At 43.1% G+C, this 16,422-nt stretch overlaps 1 protein-coding gene across 2 annotated transcripts in view; it reads right to left on the bottom strand.

Moving 5' to 3' along the window:
• Positions 1 to 367: 367 nt before the first annotated feature.
• The window catches only part of LITAF (lipopolysaccharide induced TNF factor), a 56,703-nt gene continuing 40,648 nt past the window's right edge, over positions 368 to 16,422 (bottom strand). For both annotated transcript variants that reach the window (XM_068246844.1, XM_068246843.1), the window contains exons 2-4: positions 11,385 to 11,595; positions 3,956 to 4,112; positions 368 to 760 (exon numbers count right to left, since the gene is read on the bottom strand). In XM_068246844.1, coding sequence (XP_068102945.1) covers positions 652 to 760; positions 3,956 to 4,112; positions 11,385 to 11,589 — 471 coding nt within the window. In that variant the 5' untranslated portion in view covers positions 11,590 to 11,595 and the 3' untranslated portion in view covers positions 368 to 651. The remainder of the gene's footprint in view (positions 761 to 3,955; positions 4,113 to 11,384; positions 11,596 to 16,422) is intronic.

Genomic DNA, 16,422 nt, shown 5'->3' with positions numbered 1-16,422 from the left:
CAGGAAGTAAATTTATACCTCTTTCATTCCTAAATAATAATTAAAAAAAAAAAAAAAAAAAAAAAAAAAAATAGAGGCTTTTCTTCTGAAGAATTCTACAGCATTGCACTATACGCTTTAGAACTTGTAAGACAGCATTCCAAGAAGGTTGTTCTGCACCCTGCAGGCAGACAAGCTTTGCCTTACTACAGTGACATTACCATATGGTTATATTTTCATCCTTCTGTCCATGCTGTACCTTCGTGTCAATTCTCAAAGGCACTCAGTTTTACCTTTGTCTGGATTTCAGTTAGTGAAATTATTATAAATACCCAATGGATAGAACTGATATACTACTTGCAAATATAAATGATCCATACTCCGGTAATATTGATAAAACTATGTATATTGGTGGTTCAAACTCAAGGTGACGTCAAATACCAACAGCTCTGTTTCTGCTGAAGCCTTGATATTTGTTTCCATATTCACAGCAGCTGGCTGACTCACAAATCCTCAAATAGATACAGTTTGTTTGAAGAACTCATTATCACAATCTACTGACGTCATAGATGGAGCATGTGATCGCATGGACACAGCAGGCAGACCGCTGCAGAGTCTGGAACTCAATAAGAGCAGCTTCCGGCTGCGCAGCACAGGAGTCCCTGGTAAGGCTTATATGCGTTTGTATGTCCCAAGGAGCGCCTGGCAGTTTGAGCAGTAATGATCCACATCTTTTAAGGAGTCGATACAAAAAGGGATGAGGCAGCAACCAAATCCACACCTGTGAGATAGTACAAAAATCATTATATATAAATATTTCTTACACAAAAAGAGTCTAGTGAACATGAACAATGTAGGCATTTATGGTCACCATTATGGCCTTTAATGTACTCTGAACTGCACTTTATAAATAATAATGTCACTTCTAAACCAGACTGTATATCGTATAGGCAGTACAGTATAATCTCGTTATTCTAAACTCAAAGCGACCAGGAAAAGTGGTTTACTATATTGGAAGTTTTATATCAGAAATTGTCCTAGAAATGGCCCAGCATGCCCTGGTACATTCTCTGCTGCAAAGGACCAACTCTGTCCTCCCATTGGAGGTATAGTACAAGCACTTGCACATTTGGTGGACTACAAGGTTAGATATACCTTAGGGCTGCATAGCCAGGCAGGACAAATTGATGGCACAGTATCCATGGCTCATTAAAAATTGCAGCCGTCACTGAATAGATGCAGCCACTCGCTTCCTGTGATTGGCTTCGATTGCTACACAGACGAGACTTGCAGCACGTGTCCTGCAAAACTCTCTGCTTACACTTGAGCCAATCATGATAAGCCAGTCACATCTTTAATGCAAGTGGCTCAGATACCTCCATGGGTGGGACTTGGTACTCTACTCTCCTTAGTTTTGCAGCAAGTAGGCCCACTCTGATATGCACTACAAGTGAAAGCAGCCTGTACTGCATTCCACATGCAACCAGGAGCGTCATTGCTAACAAGGGAAGAGATACCTGGGAGTGCGTACAGTCCAGCGTGAGGACAGCAACGATACTTTTATTGGCGATTGCAAAGTGAAAGTGGTAACACTGCATCCTCTTGTTTATGTTCACATTATTCCTCATTTTCCCCAAGCTGCTTATTTGTACAGTACTGTATATCCAGTGTCGGTGCCATTCTTCTTGTCTTACAAATGTTATCAACTCACCTGCAACCAGCCTGAAGAAAGCAGCCAGCCATGGGTTTCACACTGACATATGACGCATGCTCCACCCACAGTTTACTATATCCAGAGTCAGCGTCACGTAGGGGCCCAAAAAATATGTTTACTATAACAGAAGTTTCATTATATCAGAGTTTACTATACCAGGCGTTGCTCACATAGACTTATAATGGAGAAAGGCCCTGGAACTGGAGAGGTAGTTTACTATACCCAAATGTTTACTATATCAGAGATTATTATAACAAGATTATACTGTATTTTGCATAGGAATGGCACTTTGTGAAATCTCCAGTTATACATATTTATGCCAGATCTTCTGGCAGATGAGCTCACTAATGATGGCTGAAACTAAAAGCACTTTTTACAAAAATCACTGTGAAAATGTTATAACAGAATTAATATAGCCATTTACTGAAGATTAAGATTCCTGTAAATGGCATTATTGATACTCAGATTTTTAGACACAATAGAATGAAAGTCACTTCAACCACTTCACGCCATAAGTTGAAGGGTTAAAACGCACGCACGCACACACACGGGAGATAATATAAATGTCCTATTTGCACTAATGGTGCACAAATATGAAATCTATACATTTTCCACTTTGCACGAAGTGGTTAAAGGACTTCCGATGCGAGAAATGAAATCTAGTTTTACTTACCTTACCATTTTTTAAAGTATGAGCTTGTAAATAGTGATGGACGCAAAACTGAAAAAATGCACCTTTACTTCCAAATAAAATATTGGCGCCATACATTGTGATAGGGACAAAATGTAAATGGTGTAATAACCAGGGCAAATAAAATACATAGGTATAATTACGGTAGCATGTATTATTTTAAAGCTATAATGGCCGAAAACTGAGAAATAATTTCTTCCATTTTTTTTCTTAATATTCCTGTTAAAATACATTTATAAAAAAATAATTCTTACCAAAATGTACCACCCAAAGAAAGCCTAATTAGTGGCGGAAAAAACAAGATCTAGATCAATAAATTGTGATAAGTAGTGATAAAGTTATCAGTGAATGAATGGGAGGTGAAAATTGCTCTGATGCATAAGGTGAAAAATCCCCGTGGGCGGAAATGGTTAATTAAATATAAAATTGCCTTGCAGCACTGGATCCCTGGTTTGAATCCCAGCCAGGACACTTTCTGCCCAAAGTTTGTATGTTCTGCCTGTGCCTGCGCGGAATTCCTCCCCATATATTGGCCATAGACAATGATGGACTATGGTAGGGATTAGATTGTGAGCCCCTCTGAGGGACACTTAATGACAAGACTATATACTATGTAAAGCGCTGCCGAAGATGTCGGTGCTGTATAAAATAACTGAAAATTATTTTTATTGTACCCAACCTGATCAGGAAACTACCCCTTTCCCTGAAAATAAGACATCCCCTGAAAGTAAGCACTAGCAGGAATTTAAGCATACTTGAAATACAAGCCCTACCTCGAAAGTAAGCCCTCGCTGCAGTAAGGGGAGAAGTATGGCAACTTGTGTTTCTACTGGAGCCAATGGTCTCGCAGGCAGGACCAAGGCTCCATCATTGGGCCAATCACTACACTCACTGCTACTCAGCAAGAGCAGTGATCAACCCAAAAACAGCCGTGGTCCCGCGTGTGAGATCATCAGCTCTAGTAGAAACATGAGTTGACATACTTCTTCCCCATAGGCTGAAGATTGGGGACACAGCAGCAGGAAGCTGGGGGGGGGGGGGGGAGAAGAGGATTAGGGGGCACCGCAGGACACAGAGGACATCATGACATGGAGCTAGGGATAAAATAAGGATGCAGGGGGATATGAGAGGACACAGGGGACACCAGGAGGACATAAGGTTACATGGGACATAGGAGTTTAGGGGATAGAGGAGGTTGTGGGTACACAGGGGGACACTAAAGGTACAAGGGGATGACTGTGGCACACAAGAGGTGGATCCAGCAGAGGAAGAAGTGGCACAGTGGGGAAGGCTGGAGGACACACAGCACAGGAACTTGTGTTTTCATAGAACTATAAGCCATCCACTAAAAATAAGCCCTAGCAACATTTGGAGCAAAAAATTAATATAATAAATAAATATTTTCGGGGAAACACGGTATTCATTACATGCTCTGTGTCTTATTACCTAGGTTTGCTTGAAATTTTTAAATTGTATAAAATTATTCAATAAGACCAATAAAAATAATAATACACTACTAAAAACCAGTTAGCACATGAACACCCTATCAGGGTAGGCACAAATAGACTTACCCCAGTAAGCACAGTCCACCACAAGACAACCAGGCCAAGGCCCCCGAACTATGCACAAGACGAGTAGTGGTCATTCTGGTACAATATGGGCAGCACATTTGGACAGGACGATCATGAAACGTTACTGGATGCTGAACATACACCGTCTGCACTGTAACTGAAACAAAATGCAAAAATCCATTTACATGCTGTCTAATGATACAATCTGTCCATTGCATAATGTGCATGCATTTATTATCTTGGAAATATTTCCTTCCTGACTGTAGACCTATGCATGCCCTAGTACGATTCACAATGCGTTTTTTTTAAAATCACACAGTAAGTACCTTCTTCCTGCATACAATGTGTGAATTGCGTGGGATTTGCATACAATGCTTTTCTGTGGAGCAAAAAAAAAACACTTTTTTATATAAAAAAAGATCTGATACTGTATTTTTCCTCATAAAAAGACAGAATATTAAAAAACACAAAACCCATGAAAACCGCAAAAAGCGCCCACAACAAATAAAATTCATAAATGCAAAATGCATTATAAAACATGGTTTTCTGCACAGACAAAATGAGTTTCCAGCTGCAAACATCACTCTGCCTCCTCACCCCGGCCCGATCCCCCCCCCCTTCCCGATGCACAAGATTAATACATGAAAATGTTCCTAAAGTCTTTAATCAAGTCGGTCACATAAAATAACAATACAGTTCTCCTTTGCATACCCTGGAAAACCACCGTTCTACTTCGCTTGTACAATGACCCTTATGATCTTTTCACAAAACAGCATTTCAACCTAAATTAAGGTATTTAACCACTTCACCACTGAGGGGTTTTACCCCCTGACCACCAGAGCAATTTTCACCTTTCAGCGCTCCTTCCACTCATTCACCTATAACTTTATTATTACTTATCGCAATGAAATGAACTCTATCTTGTTTTTTCCGCCACCAATTAGGCTTTCTTTAGGTGGGACATTATGCCAAGAATTATTTTATTCTAAATGTGTTTTATTGGGAAAATAGGAAAAATGTGGGAAAAAAAATTAATTATTTTTCAGTTTTCGGCCATTATAGTTTTTAAATAATGCATGCTACTGTAATTAAAACCCATGAAATGTATTTGCCCTTTTGTCCCGGTTATAAAAATGTTTAAATTATGTCCCTATCACAATGTTTGGCGCCAATAATTTATTTGGAAATAAGGGTGCATTTTTTTCAGTTTTGCGTCCATCCCTAATTACAAGCCCATAGTTTATAAAGTAACAGTGTTGTACCCTCCTGACATAAATATTTAAAAAGTTCAGTCCCTAAGGTAACTATATATGTATTTTTTTTTTTATTGTACATTTTTTAATTTTTTTTTAATTACAAAAAAAAAAAAAATTGGGAGTGTGGGAGGTAATGAGTTAATTTTTTGTGTAAAAGTAATGTATTTGTATGTGAAAAATTTGTAGGGTGTAGTTTTACTATTTGGCCACAAGATGGCCACAGTAACGTTTTGTTTTAATGCGACCTCCAAGCGTCCTTCCGGAAGCTTGGAGGAAGTACTTGGAGGCTGTATCTTTTCACAATGATCGCGCTGCCCATCGGAGAGCAGCGGATCATTGCGGGGCTTAGATCAACGAACGGGAATGGATTTTCCCGTTCATTGATCTCCGGGCGAGCGGGCGGCGGCGTGTTTACTAGCGGCGGGCGGCGTGTTTACGAGCGGGAGCGCGGGCAGCGGCGGGAGTGCGCAAAAGTACGGATTTCTCCGTCCCTGGGGGTTAAAGGATGGGAAAAGGGACGGAGAAATTCGTACGGGCGGGGGTAAAGTGGTTAAAGTGGACCCAAATTAAAAATACAAGATTTCAGAAATAAAATCTATTTTCTAAATTATAATAATACATAGCAGCCTTTTTTCAGCTGCATGATGACAAATATAAAATATTTTACATTTATTGGAGGAACCCCACCCTTCCTTTCATATTGCCGGGACAGAATCTGGCAGACTGGTGGAGGAGATAAAAACAAAAACAAAACACAGGCTGCTACTGATGATGTCACAGGGGAGGTGATCTCAGCTTGTGTGAGATTTCACACGGACGACGCCCATGTGAGGGAGGGTAGCTGATGACAAACACACCCATGATCTAAAACCTCCTACTATGCTCAGAAGTAATGGCTGCCACCTGTATAACCCTAGTTATGAAAAGAGAAGGGTGAAAAGCATGCACTGAAATGCTCGTATGCTGGACGGAGTGTTTATTTATCTTTGTATGTGTCAGAGTGGTGCAACTAAATACTTTGAATTAAAAAAATGCTTGGTTTGGGTCCGCTTTAAGAACATTTGAGGCCCTTTCACACATGCACACATGTGACATTGCGATACTCTCCCCCACTGCAGTGGCCATTAGTCTCTGTGAGACAGGCCACAGTACTCGCAGGGCACTCTCCCGCACCGCAATGGCCATAAGTCTCTATGAGACAGGCCACACTACCCGCAGTGCACTCTCCCCCACTGCAGTGGCCATAAGTCTCTATGACACAGTCCACAGTACCCGCAGTGCACTCTCCCCCACTACAGTGGCCATAAGTCTCTATGAGACAGGCCACAGTACCCGCAGTGCACTCTCCCCCACCGCAGTGACCATAAGTCTCTATGAGACAGGCCACAGTACTCGCAGTGCACTCTCTCCCACCGCACTGCCCATAAGTCTATGAGACAGGCCACAGTACTCGCAGGGCACTCTCCCCCACCGCACTGGCCATAGGTCTCTATGAGACAGTACACAGTACTCGCAGGGCACTCTCCCCCACCGCAGTGCCCGTAAGTCTCTATGAGAGAGGCCACAGTACTCGCAGGGCACTCTCCCCCACCGCAGTGGCCATAAGTCTCTATGAGACAGACCACAGTACTCGCAGTGCACTCTCCCCCACTGCAGTGGCCATAAATCTCTATGAGACAGGCCACAGTACTCGCAGTGCACTCTCCCCCACTGCAGTGGCCATAAGTCTCTATGAGACAGGCCACAGTACCCGCGGTGCAACGGGAGGGAAGTGCACCGGGCACCTCAGAAGCTACAGCGCATTACCCAGTGTTAATATTTACATTTTTACTTTCTGAGGCCGCTGCGGTGGGCTTACCACCATAGTGTGTAAAGGGACTCAGAGCTGAACAATTAAAAAGATGTTATACATACCTGGGGTTTTCTCCAGTCCCATCCGCGCCGATCGCTCCCACGCCGCTGTTTTCCGCTGCCTGCAGCTTCGGGATCCAGCTCCCATCACTGAACTCAGTTGCGGCCAGCTACGCAGGAGAAGTGTGCCCTCTACGTATCTCTTTAGCGGCTGCTGGAAAGATATGCAAACAGCGCACTTCTCTTACGTTAGACTGGTTTCAACAGAAGGGTGCGGGGACCTGGTTCCCGAAGCCGTGGGCAGCGGAGGACGGTGGCGTGGGAGCGATTGGAGCGGATGGGGCTGGAGGAAGCCCCAGGTATGTATAAAATCTTTTTAATTGTTCAGCTCTGGTACACTTTAAACTATTAATATTGATAGCAAAGCTTGTGGGAGGAAGAAATACTTGTAAGAAAAAATTACTTCCTATGCCTTACATAATGGCAGCAAATCACCATTCTGCACACAGCAAAGCTGGACAGCCGCTTCTAGTGGGAATAAAAAGCAAAAACCAAAGAAAGGCATCTGCTTAAAGTGAATGGGAATCGCATTTAAAAAAAAAATGAAGCAAATACTTACCTAAAGAGGGAAGGCTCTGGGTCATATAGAGCCTTCCGTCTCCTCTCTCTGTGCCCTCTATACTATGCTGGCTCCCCCCAGTTTCAATCCCCTGCCGAAAGGGTATTTGGAAGTCTTCGGGAGCCGTGTCCGCCCGAAGACGTGCGGCTCCATACTGCACAGGCGTGAGCATGCTTACGCAGGCGCAGTACAGGGCCGCCCTTCTTCAGGAGCACTCGGGCTCCCTGAAGACTTCTGAAGCCTCCTTCGGCCAAGTAAAGCAGTATTTGACTAATTTAGTCAAATACTGCTACCAGGCGAGCCAGCACTGGAACCCAGAGCCTTCCCTCTCCTTCGGGGAGTATCTGTCTCATTTTTTTAAATGCGGTTCCCAATCACTTTAATGGGTGGATTGATGAGATAAATCCCTTTATGGACATCACATAACACACAGGGGGTTCCTTGAGCTAAAAGCAATTAAACAAGCCACTACTCTAGAAAATATAAAGTGAAATATTTATATAAGAATATATGAGCTCACACTTATCCAGTACACCGACAGGGCAATATACAGTATGTCACAATAAAGGACAAAAATGTTTTAGTTAAAAATGTGTGAGTGAAATATAGGTATAGAAATACACGTATATAATGCTAGAAAACGTAATACAAATGGCTGTAGGTAGAAAAAAAAAAGTCTTGTAAAAGTAATACCTTTTAATGGCTAACTGCTAAAGTTAAATAATGCAAGCTTTCTGGGATCTAGTCCCCTTCTTCAGGCATATTTCTAGATGTTAGCTGTAGTAAAACACTGATGCAGGGAAGCTGCATGAAGATGGCAGTTGAACGTACTGGTTGCTGTTCAGCAGTTAGATGTCAGGTGGTCAGCAGGCTGGAGCCAGTGAGCTTATGCAAGCATACATGAAATCTAGCAGGTTTCTGAAGATAGTGAAGCCAAGTCAATCATGTTGCATAAGGAGTCATGAATCCCATTCCACAATTTAAACCTTCTGTTAATGTCTTGAACATTTTCATAAATTTGTACTCAGAAATCTTTCTTGCTTGTTCATTTTTAAAGTTACCCTTGAGAATAAGTACTTTTAGATCTTGCATGCTGTGTCCTGGTTCACAGAAGTGTTGGCCCACTGGTGTGTCCATTTTACCCTCATTAATTTTAAAGCGGTGATGGTTCATTCTTGTGCGGAGTTTTTGTCCTGTTTCTCCTATATAGATTCCTCTTGAGGGGCATTTCATGCAGCGTATCATGTATACAACATTGGATGATTCACAGGAAAATTGGTCTGATATTTGATGATATTTCTGTAAGTTTGGCATTTGTATTTGGCTTGTGCACAAGATATAAGGGCAGGTCTCACACCTTGCGTTATTACAGGGTAATGTGCCTGGAGTTTCTGGTGTAGATAATGCACTTCTGATAATCATTTGTCTCAAATTGGGAGGTTGTCTGAATGCAAGCATTGGTAAATCAGGAAAAACTTCTTTCAGGCGTTTGTCTTTATGAAGTATCGGTTGCAGGGACTGAAAACAACAGAGTTCCAACTCTTTATATTTTCTAGAGTAGTGGCTTGTTTAATTGCTTTTAGCTCAAGGAACCCTCTGTGTGTTATGTGATGTCCATAAAGGGATTTATCTCATCAATCCACCCATTAAAGTGATTGGGAACCGCATTTAAAAAAATGAGACAGATACTCCCCGAAGGAGAGGGAAGGCTCTGGGTTGGAAGTATCGGTTGCAGGGCTTTCGATATCTTCCTCAGTGTCTTTAACCACTTGAGGACCCACCCTTTACCCCCCCTTAAGGACCAGCGCTGGTTTGATTGATCTGTGCTGGGTGGGCTCTGCAGCCCCCAGCACAGATCAGGGTGCAGGCAGGGAGATCAGATTGCCCCCCTTTTTTCCCCCCTATGGGGATGATGTGCTGGGGGGGTCTGATCTCTCCTGCCTGCTGTGGGTGGCGGGGGGGGGGGGGCACCTCAAAGCCCCCCTCCGCGGCGACATTCTCCCCCCTCGCTCTCCTACCTGCTCCCCCGGGAGATCTGGGCTGCACAGGACGCTATCCGTCCTGTGCAGCCAGTGACAGGACGTCCCCTGTCACATGGCGGCGATCCCCGGCCGCTGATTGGCCGGGGATCGCCGATCGGCCTTACGGCGCTGCTGCACAGCAGCGCCGTACAAATGTAAACAAAGCGGATTATTTCCGCTTGTGTTTACATCTAGCCTGCGAGCCGCCATCGGCGGCCCGCAGGCTATTCACGGAGCCCCCCGCCGTGATTTGACAGGAAGCAGCCGCTCGTACGAGCGGCTGCTTCCTGATTAATTAGGCTGCAGCTGGCGACGCAGTACTGCGTCGCTGGTCCTGCAGCTGCCACTTTGCCGACGCACGTTATGAGTGTGCGGTCGGCAAGTGGTTAATCTTGGGTTGTAGGTGACCACTATTGGAACTCTGTTGTTTTCAGTCCCTGCAACCGATACTTCATAAAGACAAACGCCTGAAAGAAGTTTTTCCTGATTTACCAATGCTTGCATTCAGACAACCTCCCAATTTGAGACAAATGATTATCAGAAGTGCATTATCTACACCAGAAACTCCAGGCACATTACCCTGCAATAACGCAAGATGTGAGACCTGCCCTTATATCTTGTGCACAAGCCAAATACAAATACCAAACTTACAGAAATATCATCAAATATCAGACCAATTTTCCTGTGAATCATCCAATGTTGTATACATGATACGCTGCATGAAATGCCCCTCAAGAGGAATCTATATAGGAGAAACAGGACAAAAACTGCGCACAAGAATGAACCATCACCGCTTTAAAATTAATGAGGGTAAAATGGACACACCAGTGGGCCAACACTTCTGTGAACCAGGACACAGCATGCAAGATCTAAAAGTACTTATTCTCAAGGGTAACTTTAAAAATGAACAAGCAAGAAAGACTTCTGAGTACAAATTTATGAAAATGTTCAAGACATTAACAGAAGGTTTAAATTGTGGAATGGGATTCATGACTCCTTATGTAACATGATTGACTTGGCTTCACTATCTTCAGAAACCTGCTAGATTTCATGTTTGCTTGCATAAGCTCACTGGCTCCAGCCTGCTGACCACCTGACATCTAACTGCTGAACAGCAACCAGTACGTTCAACTGCCATCTTCATGCAGCTTCCCTGCATCAGTGTTTTACTACAGCTAACATCTAGAAATATGCCTGAAGAAGGGGACTAGATCCCAGAAAGCTTGCATTATTTAACTTTAGCAGTTAGCCATTAAAAGGTATTACTTTTACAAGACTTTGTTTTTTTCTACCTACATATATTGTTTGGCTAACACGGTACAGAAACATTTTTACTACTATAATACAAATGGCAGAAATTCAAGCATACATGGTAATTAACTGACTCAATTCACTAAGCTTATCTCCTGTCTTTAATAACTCTTCTGAGCTGTTTCTACAGTTATCACCATGGTGATATAATGGCGATAACTGTAGAAACAGCTCAGAAGAGTTATTAAAGACAGGAGATAAGCTTAGTGAATTAAGGCCATTGTCAGGTGCATAAGGAACCCACTTAACCAAAGTCCAAAACCTAACTCCCTCCACGACATTATGCTGAACTTGCGGACAGTAGATTATCAGCTGCTTGCAGTGACACAGGCATTATCAGGCTTTCCGGACCCTCACTGGGCCATACATACCTGGAGTCTGCACCGGCACTGGCTGAACCGGGGGAACCATGTACGGGGGAGCTGGATTCATATTCTTTGCTTCCATCCCTGGCTGTGGCGCATAGGGCTGTGGTGGGTAGGGCTGGTGGCAGAATGTTGCCTCTTCATAGGAGGGTGGTGCAGATGGAACCACAGATTCACCTGGAATAGCGTGATAATTCACCGGCTGCTGCATCGTGACCTGGAACAGACACATTTTATGATCATATAATGTCCACCAGGGAAAAAAAAACATCCATATGTTTGTAGATTCTTCCTCTTCCCTCACAAGATAGCATCAATCTCAATATTATAAAGCCTCTTTCAAATGGGAGACTGAACTGCATGCTTGTCAGACAGTTCAGCCTCCCATCTGCTGACCACAAAGCAATTTAAAGGGAACCTGAAGTGAGAGGAATATTGAGGCTGACATATTTATTTTATTTTAAACAATACCAGTTGCCTGGTTGTCCTGCTGATCCTCTGTCTCTAAAGGTGGCCACACAATACAATAAAATGATCCAATTTTACGGGAATTCCATAAATATGATCTGATCTACCGAAATAATGGAAAGCTTTTTTTTTAATCGACTGAAAAATCAGATGGGATTTCCCGTTTTTTCCCAGATTTTTATCTATCGGGAATGCTGGAAATTTTTCTAAAGATTGTATGGTGTGTGATTGTCAATTTATTAATATACACACCCTAGCAATTTTCTCAGAGTTTTCAATCATTTTTATCATAATTGGGGAAAATTGAACATGTGTGTGGTACATTGGTCATATGTTTGAAATGTTACAATCAGTCAGAAAGATTGATTGCAATTTTTGAATTGAACAAATATTTAAAAAAATGATATGGTGTGCGGCCACCTTTAGGCTGGATTCACAGTGGTTTGTTGCATAATGAGTGTGAACTGCAATGGAGACTGGGCATAGACTTTAATACAAAGCCTGCATGCAGCGAGTCAAAATAACGTGAACAGTCTCATAGAATTGTATGGGCAGTGCAGAATTATTCTACAATGCAACTGAGCACTGTGAACTAGCCCTATACTTTTAAACATAGGCCCTGAACAAGCATGCTAATCAGATGTTTCTGCCAAACATCTGACAAGATTAGCTGCATGCTTGTTACAGGTGAGTGGTTCAGACACTACTGATGCTGGAATGATATCAGGACTGCCAGGCAACTGGTTTTGTTTAAGTGAAAATAAATATGGCAGCCTCCAAATACCGACTTTAGGTTCCCTTTCCATGACAGCATTTGTAACTCCATGTGCATCAGCTTTGAGAAATAGAATGGCCAATGATAAATGTGCTACAATTCAGTAAAATAAAAAAGGATTTGTCATTGGTCACAAAAAACAAACAAACCATGCAAATTACACACACACAGTGCTTGCACATAACATTTGTATTTGCGTAATCTTCGTACCCCTGAAATACTATCCTTGAAACAAAGAGTTGAATAGTCTCTCTGTTGCTGTTAGCCAAACAGTGAAACTGAGCACTAAATCAGTATCAACGTGAGCATTCAGCTCTGCAAAACTGAAACAGATCTAGCTAGGTCATGCCGGAAGTTAAATTAATAGACGTTTTAGTGTAGGTGGTATCTTAGCTCTACCCACCAAAACCTAGTAGCTATTGCAGCTTATCAACCACAAATGCACGTAAAACTATTACAAAAAAAAAGCAAAAATTGTTTGCAATGTTTAGAAAGGTATATGCAACCTCAAACCCACTATATAATAAAATGACTTACACATCTCTGAAAAGCTATACAGTAGAGACAGAGTTCCCCAGCTAAAAGTATAATGACAGAGCATGGAAGATGAAAGCTCTGTGCAGTCATTACAGCGTGATATAGGGTTTGTAATGGCCCATACTCACGGGCTACAATTGTCGCCGCAACATGCGGCGCGTGCGTGTTGCGGCGACAAGTCGCCTGTGAGTATGCGGCGTTGCACGGGCGCGCACCGCGAACTGTCGCCCGTCGCTGATGTCGCCAGGCGATTGGCGCGGTCAATCGCCTGGCGACAGTCGCCGCCGCAACTGTCGCTAGTCCGCGTGAGTACGCGGACTAGCGACAGCAACATAATTGCAAATAGACGGCGCTTCCGGCGGGGGGAGGGACAACAGTGACAGCTTCCGCAGCATCAGTTGCCAGGTCCCTCCGCCGTGTGTATGCGGAGGGACCTGGCGACGAGCTGTCGCCGGCATGTTGCGCACATGCTCCTGTGTGCTAATGACATCCCAAAAAGTTGCCTGTGAGTATGGGCCATAAGAGAACAGAGGAGGGTTATGACAACTCTGACTGCACAGTGTGTTTCTATTGGATGATCTGTACCTCAGCATTGTTGCTGATGACCCTCAGCTATCAGGACAAAGGGTCCTTATTGATTCTCCCCAAGCTGTTTTTAACATTTACATTCACTTCCTGCCATCAACAACGAAAGTGAGGTCATAACCAGGACAATTTTCTGGCATATATGATCATTTTGATCATATCTGTTTGTGATCTGCTGTCCCAAACACAACCAATCTCAGATACTTTATTGAATAAAAGACTGATCGTGTGGCACTGTGTATTTTTGGTGAGTAGGTAGAGGGAGGAGTAGGAAGGGATGAGATCTACAGGCACATAGGAATGACTATTCTGTGAGAGATCACCAAACAGCATGCTCTTCTATAGTAAAGCAGGTCCAGACCTGTAATCAAGTGAACAATAGTGACCGATTAAAACACACTCCATTTTTGATTTGGGGTACTGATCACTGGAATGGACAGTTATTGATTTGTGTATGGCTTGCATAATTCTCAACAGCAATCAACTTGCAAAATTGGCTTGTGCCTCATTGATATGAAGGTCAATTGGAAAGTAAAAGCAATCTAAAAATTACACAGTAACCGCAATTAATAGAAACAGACGTATTACAACATGTTCACAATGGCTTAGGCCAGCTCAATAAAGTTCAGTGCAGTGCTTCACCATTTATTTAGTTTAAGACAAAGGTAAAAACAAAATGGATGCTAAGCAACTGCTTAGTTGTTCCTCCATCATAGTTGGGTTTCCTTGCGCACAGCGTACTGTGCCATGAGGGAGAAATGTGTAATTCACACCAAAATAAAAAGAAAAGAATGCTGTCAAAAGATGCAACAACTCTGGTCTGAACACCTTCCACATTCCCCCCTTCAGGTCAACTGTAGTTACTTGCTGTTATTAATTTTGAGTCCAATTAAAGAAGCAATACAGAAGTAGAAGTAAGGGAAGCAGTGCAGACCTAGATGTGGGAGCAGCAGAAAAGCTTCATCATGAGCTTAAGGCCCGTACTCACTATGCGATTTGTACACTGATCTTTCTGCCGACTAGTGATTTTTTTTGAGTGATGAACGATCGTTTCCATGATCTCGGAATGTGAGTAAAGGCATGTGATAAAGCAACTGACGTTTGGCGACGCACGGTGATCGTATCCCCGACAACTCTGCTCAAAGTACCGCGATTGCTTGACTTCGTACCCGTCATGTGCCGTCACATGTACCCGTCAGCAGGGAGATGGCTAGGGGAACATGCGTCGTCGGGAGACCAACTGAAGCACCACAAGATCCACACATGAAATACACTGGACTGGCCTTACACAGTGCTTTGGCACTACAAGCTGGGATCTGATCCAAATGAGGTAATCCTAAATACAGAGCTGAGTTACTACAGCGTTCTATATGCAAATCAATGCTGCTTGAAAATAGGATTCCATTGGTCCATTTGTTTCAAATAGGATTCCATTGAATTCCATTGGTTTCAAACTCCATTAAATTTGCATACATGATTTACATACTCCTTCCTCAACTCGGAATTATAAGCATCTCACTGACCATCTCTAGTTTTAAAGTACTAAACTGTAGGCGAGGCCTCCATTCACATCATTTTCTGGCCCCTACCAACACAGAATAAAATATTTTATAGTCATATGGGGTCTGCAGTTTCCTGTTACTCCTTTTGATGGGGGGGAAGGGAAGGGGGGAAACAAATTTAAAACATAGGAGAAACCACAATTAGTAAAGCAGAAATGTAGTCCATAATGGAGAGATGATTAAATCCTGTAATTACAACTAGCATGAACCCACTTTTGAACAAGAAACAGCGGCAGAAGTGCCTGACCTGGGCTACAGAGAAGCAGCACTGGACTGTTTGCTCAGTGGTCCAAAGTACTTTTTTCGGATGAAAGCAACTTTTACATGTCATTCAGAAATCAAGGAGCCAGAGTCTGGAGGAAGACTGGGGAGAGGGAAATGCCAAAATGCCTGAAGTCCAGTGTCAAGTACCCACAGTCAGTGATGGTCTGGGGTGCCATGTCAGCTGCTGGTGTTGGTCCACTGTGTTTTATCAAGGGCAGGGTCAATGCAGCTAGCTATCAGATTTTGGAGCACTTCATGCTTCCATCTGCTTAAAAGCTTTATAGAGATGAAGATTTCATTTTTCAGCACGTCCTGGCACCTGCTCACAGTGCCAAACCACTGGTAAATGGTTTACTGACCATGGTATTACTGTGCTCAATTGGCCTGCCAACTCTCCTGACCTGAAACCCATAGAGAATCTGTGGGATATTGTGAAGAGAAAGTTGAGAGACGCAACACCCAACACTCTGGATGAGCTTAAGGCCGCTATCAAAGCATCCTGGGCCTCCATAACACCTGAGCAGTGCCACAGGCTGATTGCCTCCATGCCACGCCGCATTGAAGCAGTTATTTCTGCAAAAGAATTCCCGACCAAGTATTGAGTGCATAACTGAACATAATTATTTGAAGGTTGACTTTTTTTGTTTTAAAAACACTTTTCTTTTATTGGTCAGATGAAATATGCTAATTTTTTGAGATAGGAAATTTGGGTTTTCATGAGCTGTATGCCAAAATCATCAATATTAACCACTTTGTCCTCCTTGACGTATAAAAACAAGGAGGACAGGCGCGCTCCCGCGGCCGATCGCGTGCGTGCACGCGCACTCCCGGCCGCGGATTCGGTAGCCACGGA

The sequence above is a fragment of the Hyperolius riggenbachi genome, chromosome 7 (assembly GCF_040937935.1).
Source record: "Hyperolius riggenbachi isolate aHypRig1 chromosome 7, aHypRig1.pri, whole genome shotgun sequence".
Taxonomy (NCBI): domain Eukaryota; kingdom Metazoa; phylum Chordata; class Amphibia; order Anura; family Hyperoliidae; genus Hyperolius; species Hyperolius riggenbachi.
This window is presented reverse-complemented; position numbering and strand designations above follow the sequence as displayed.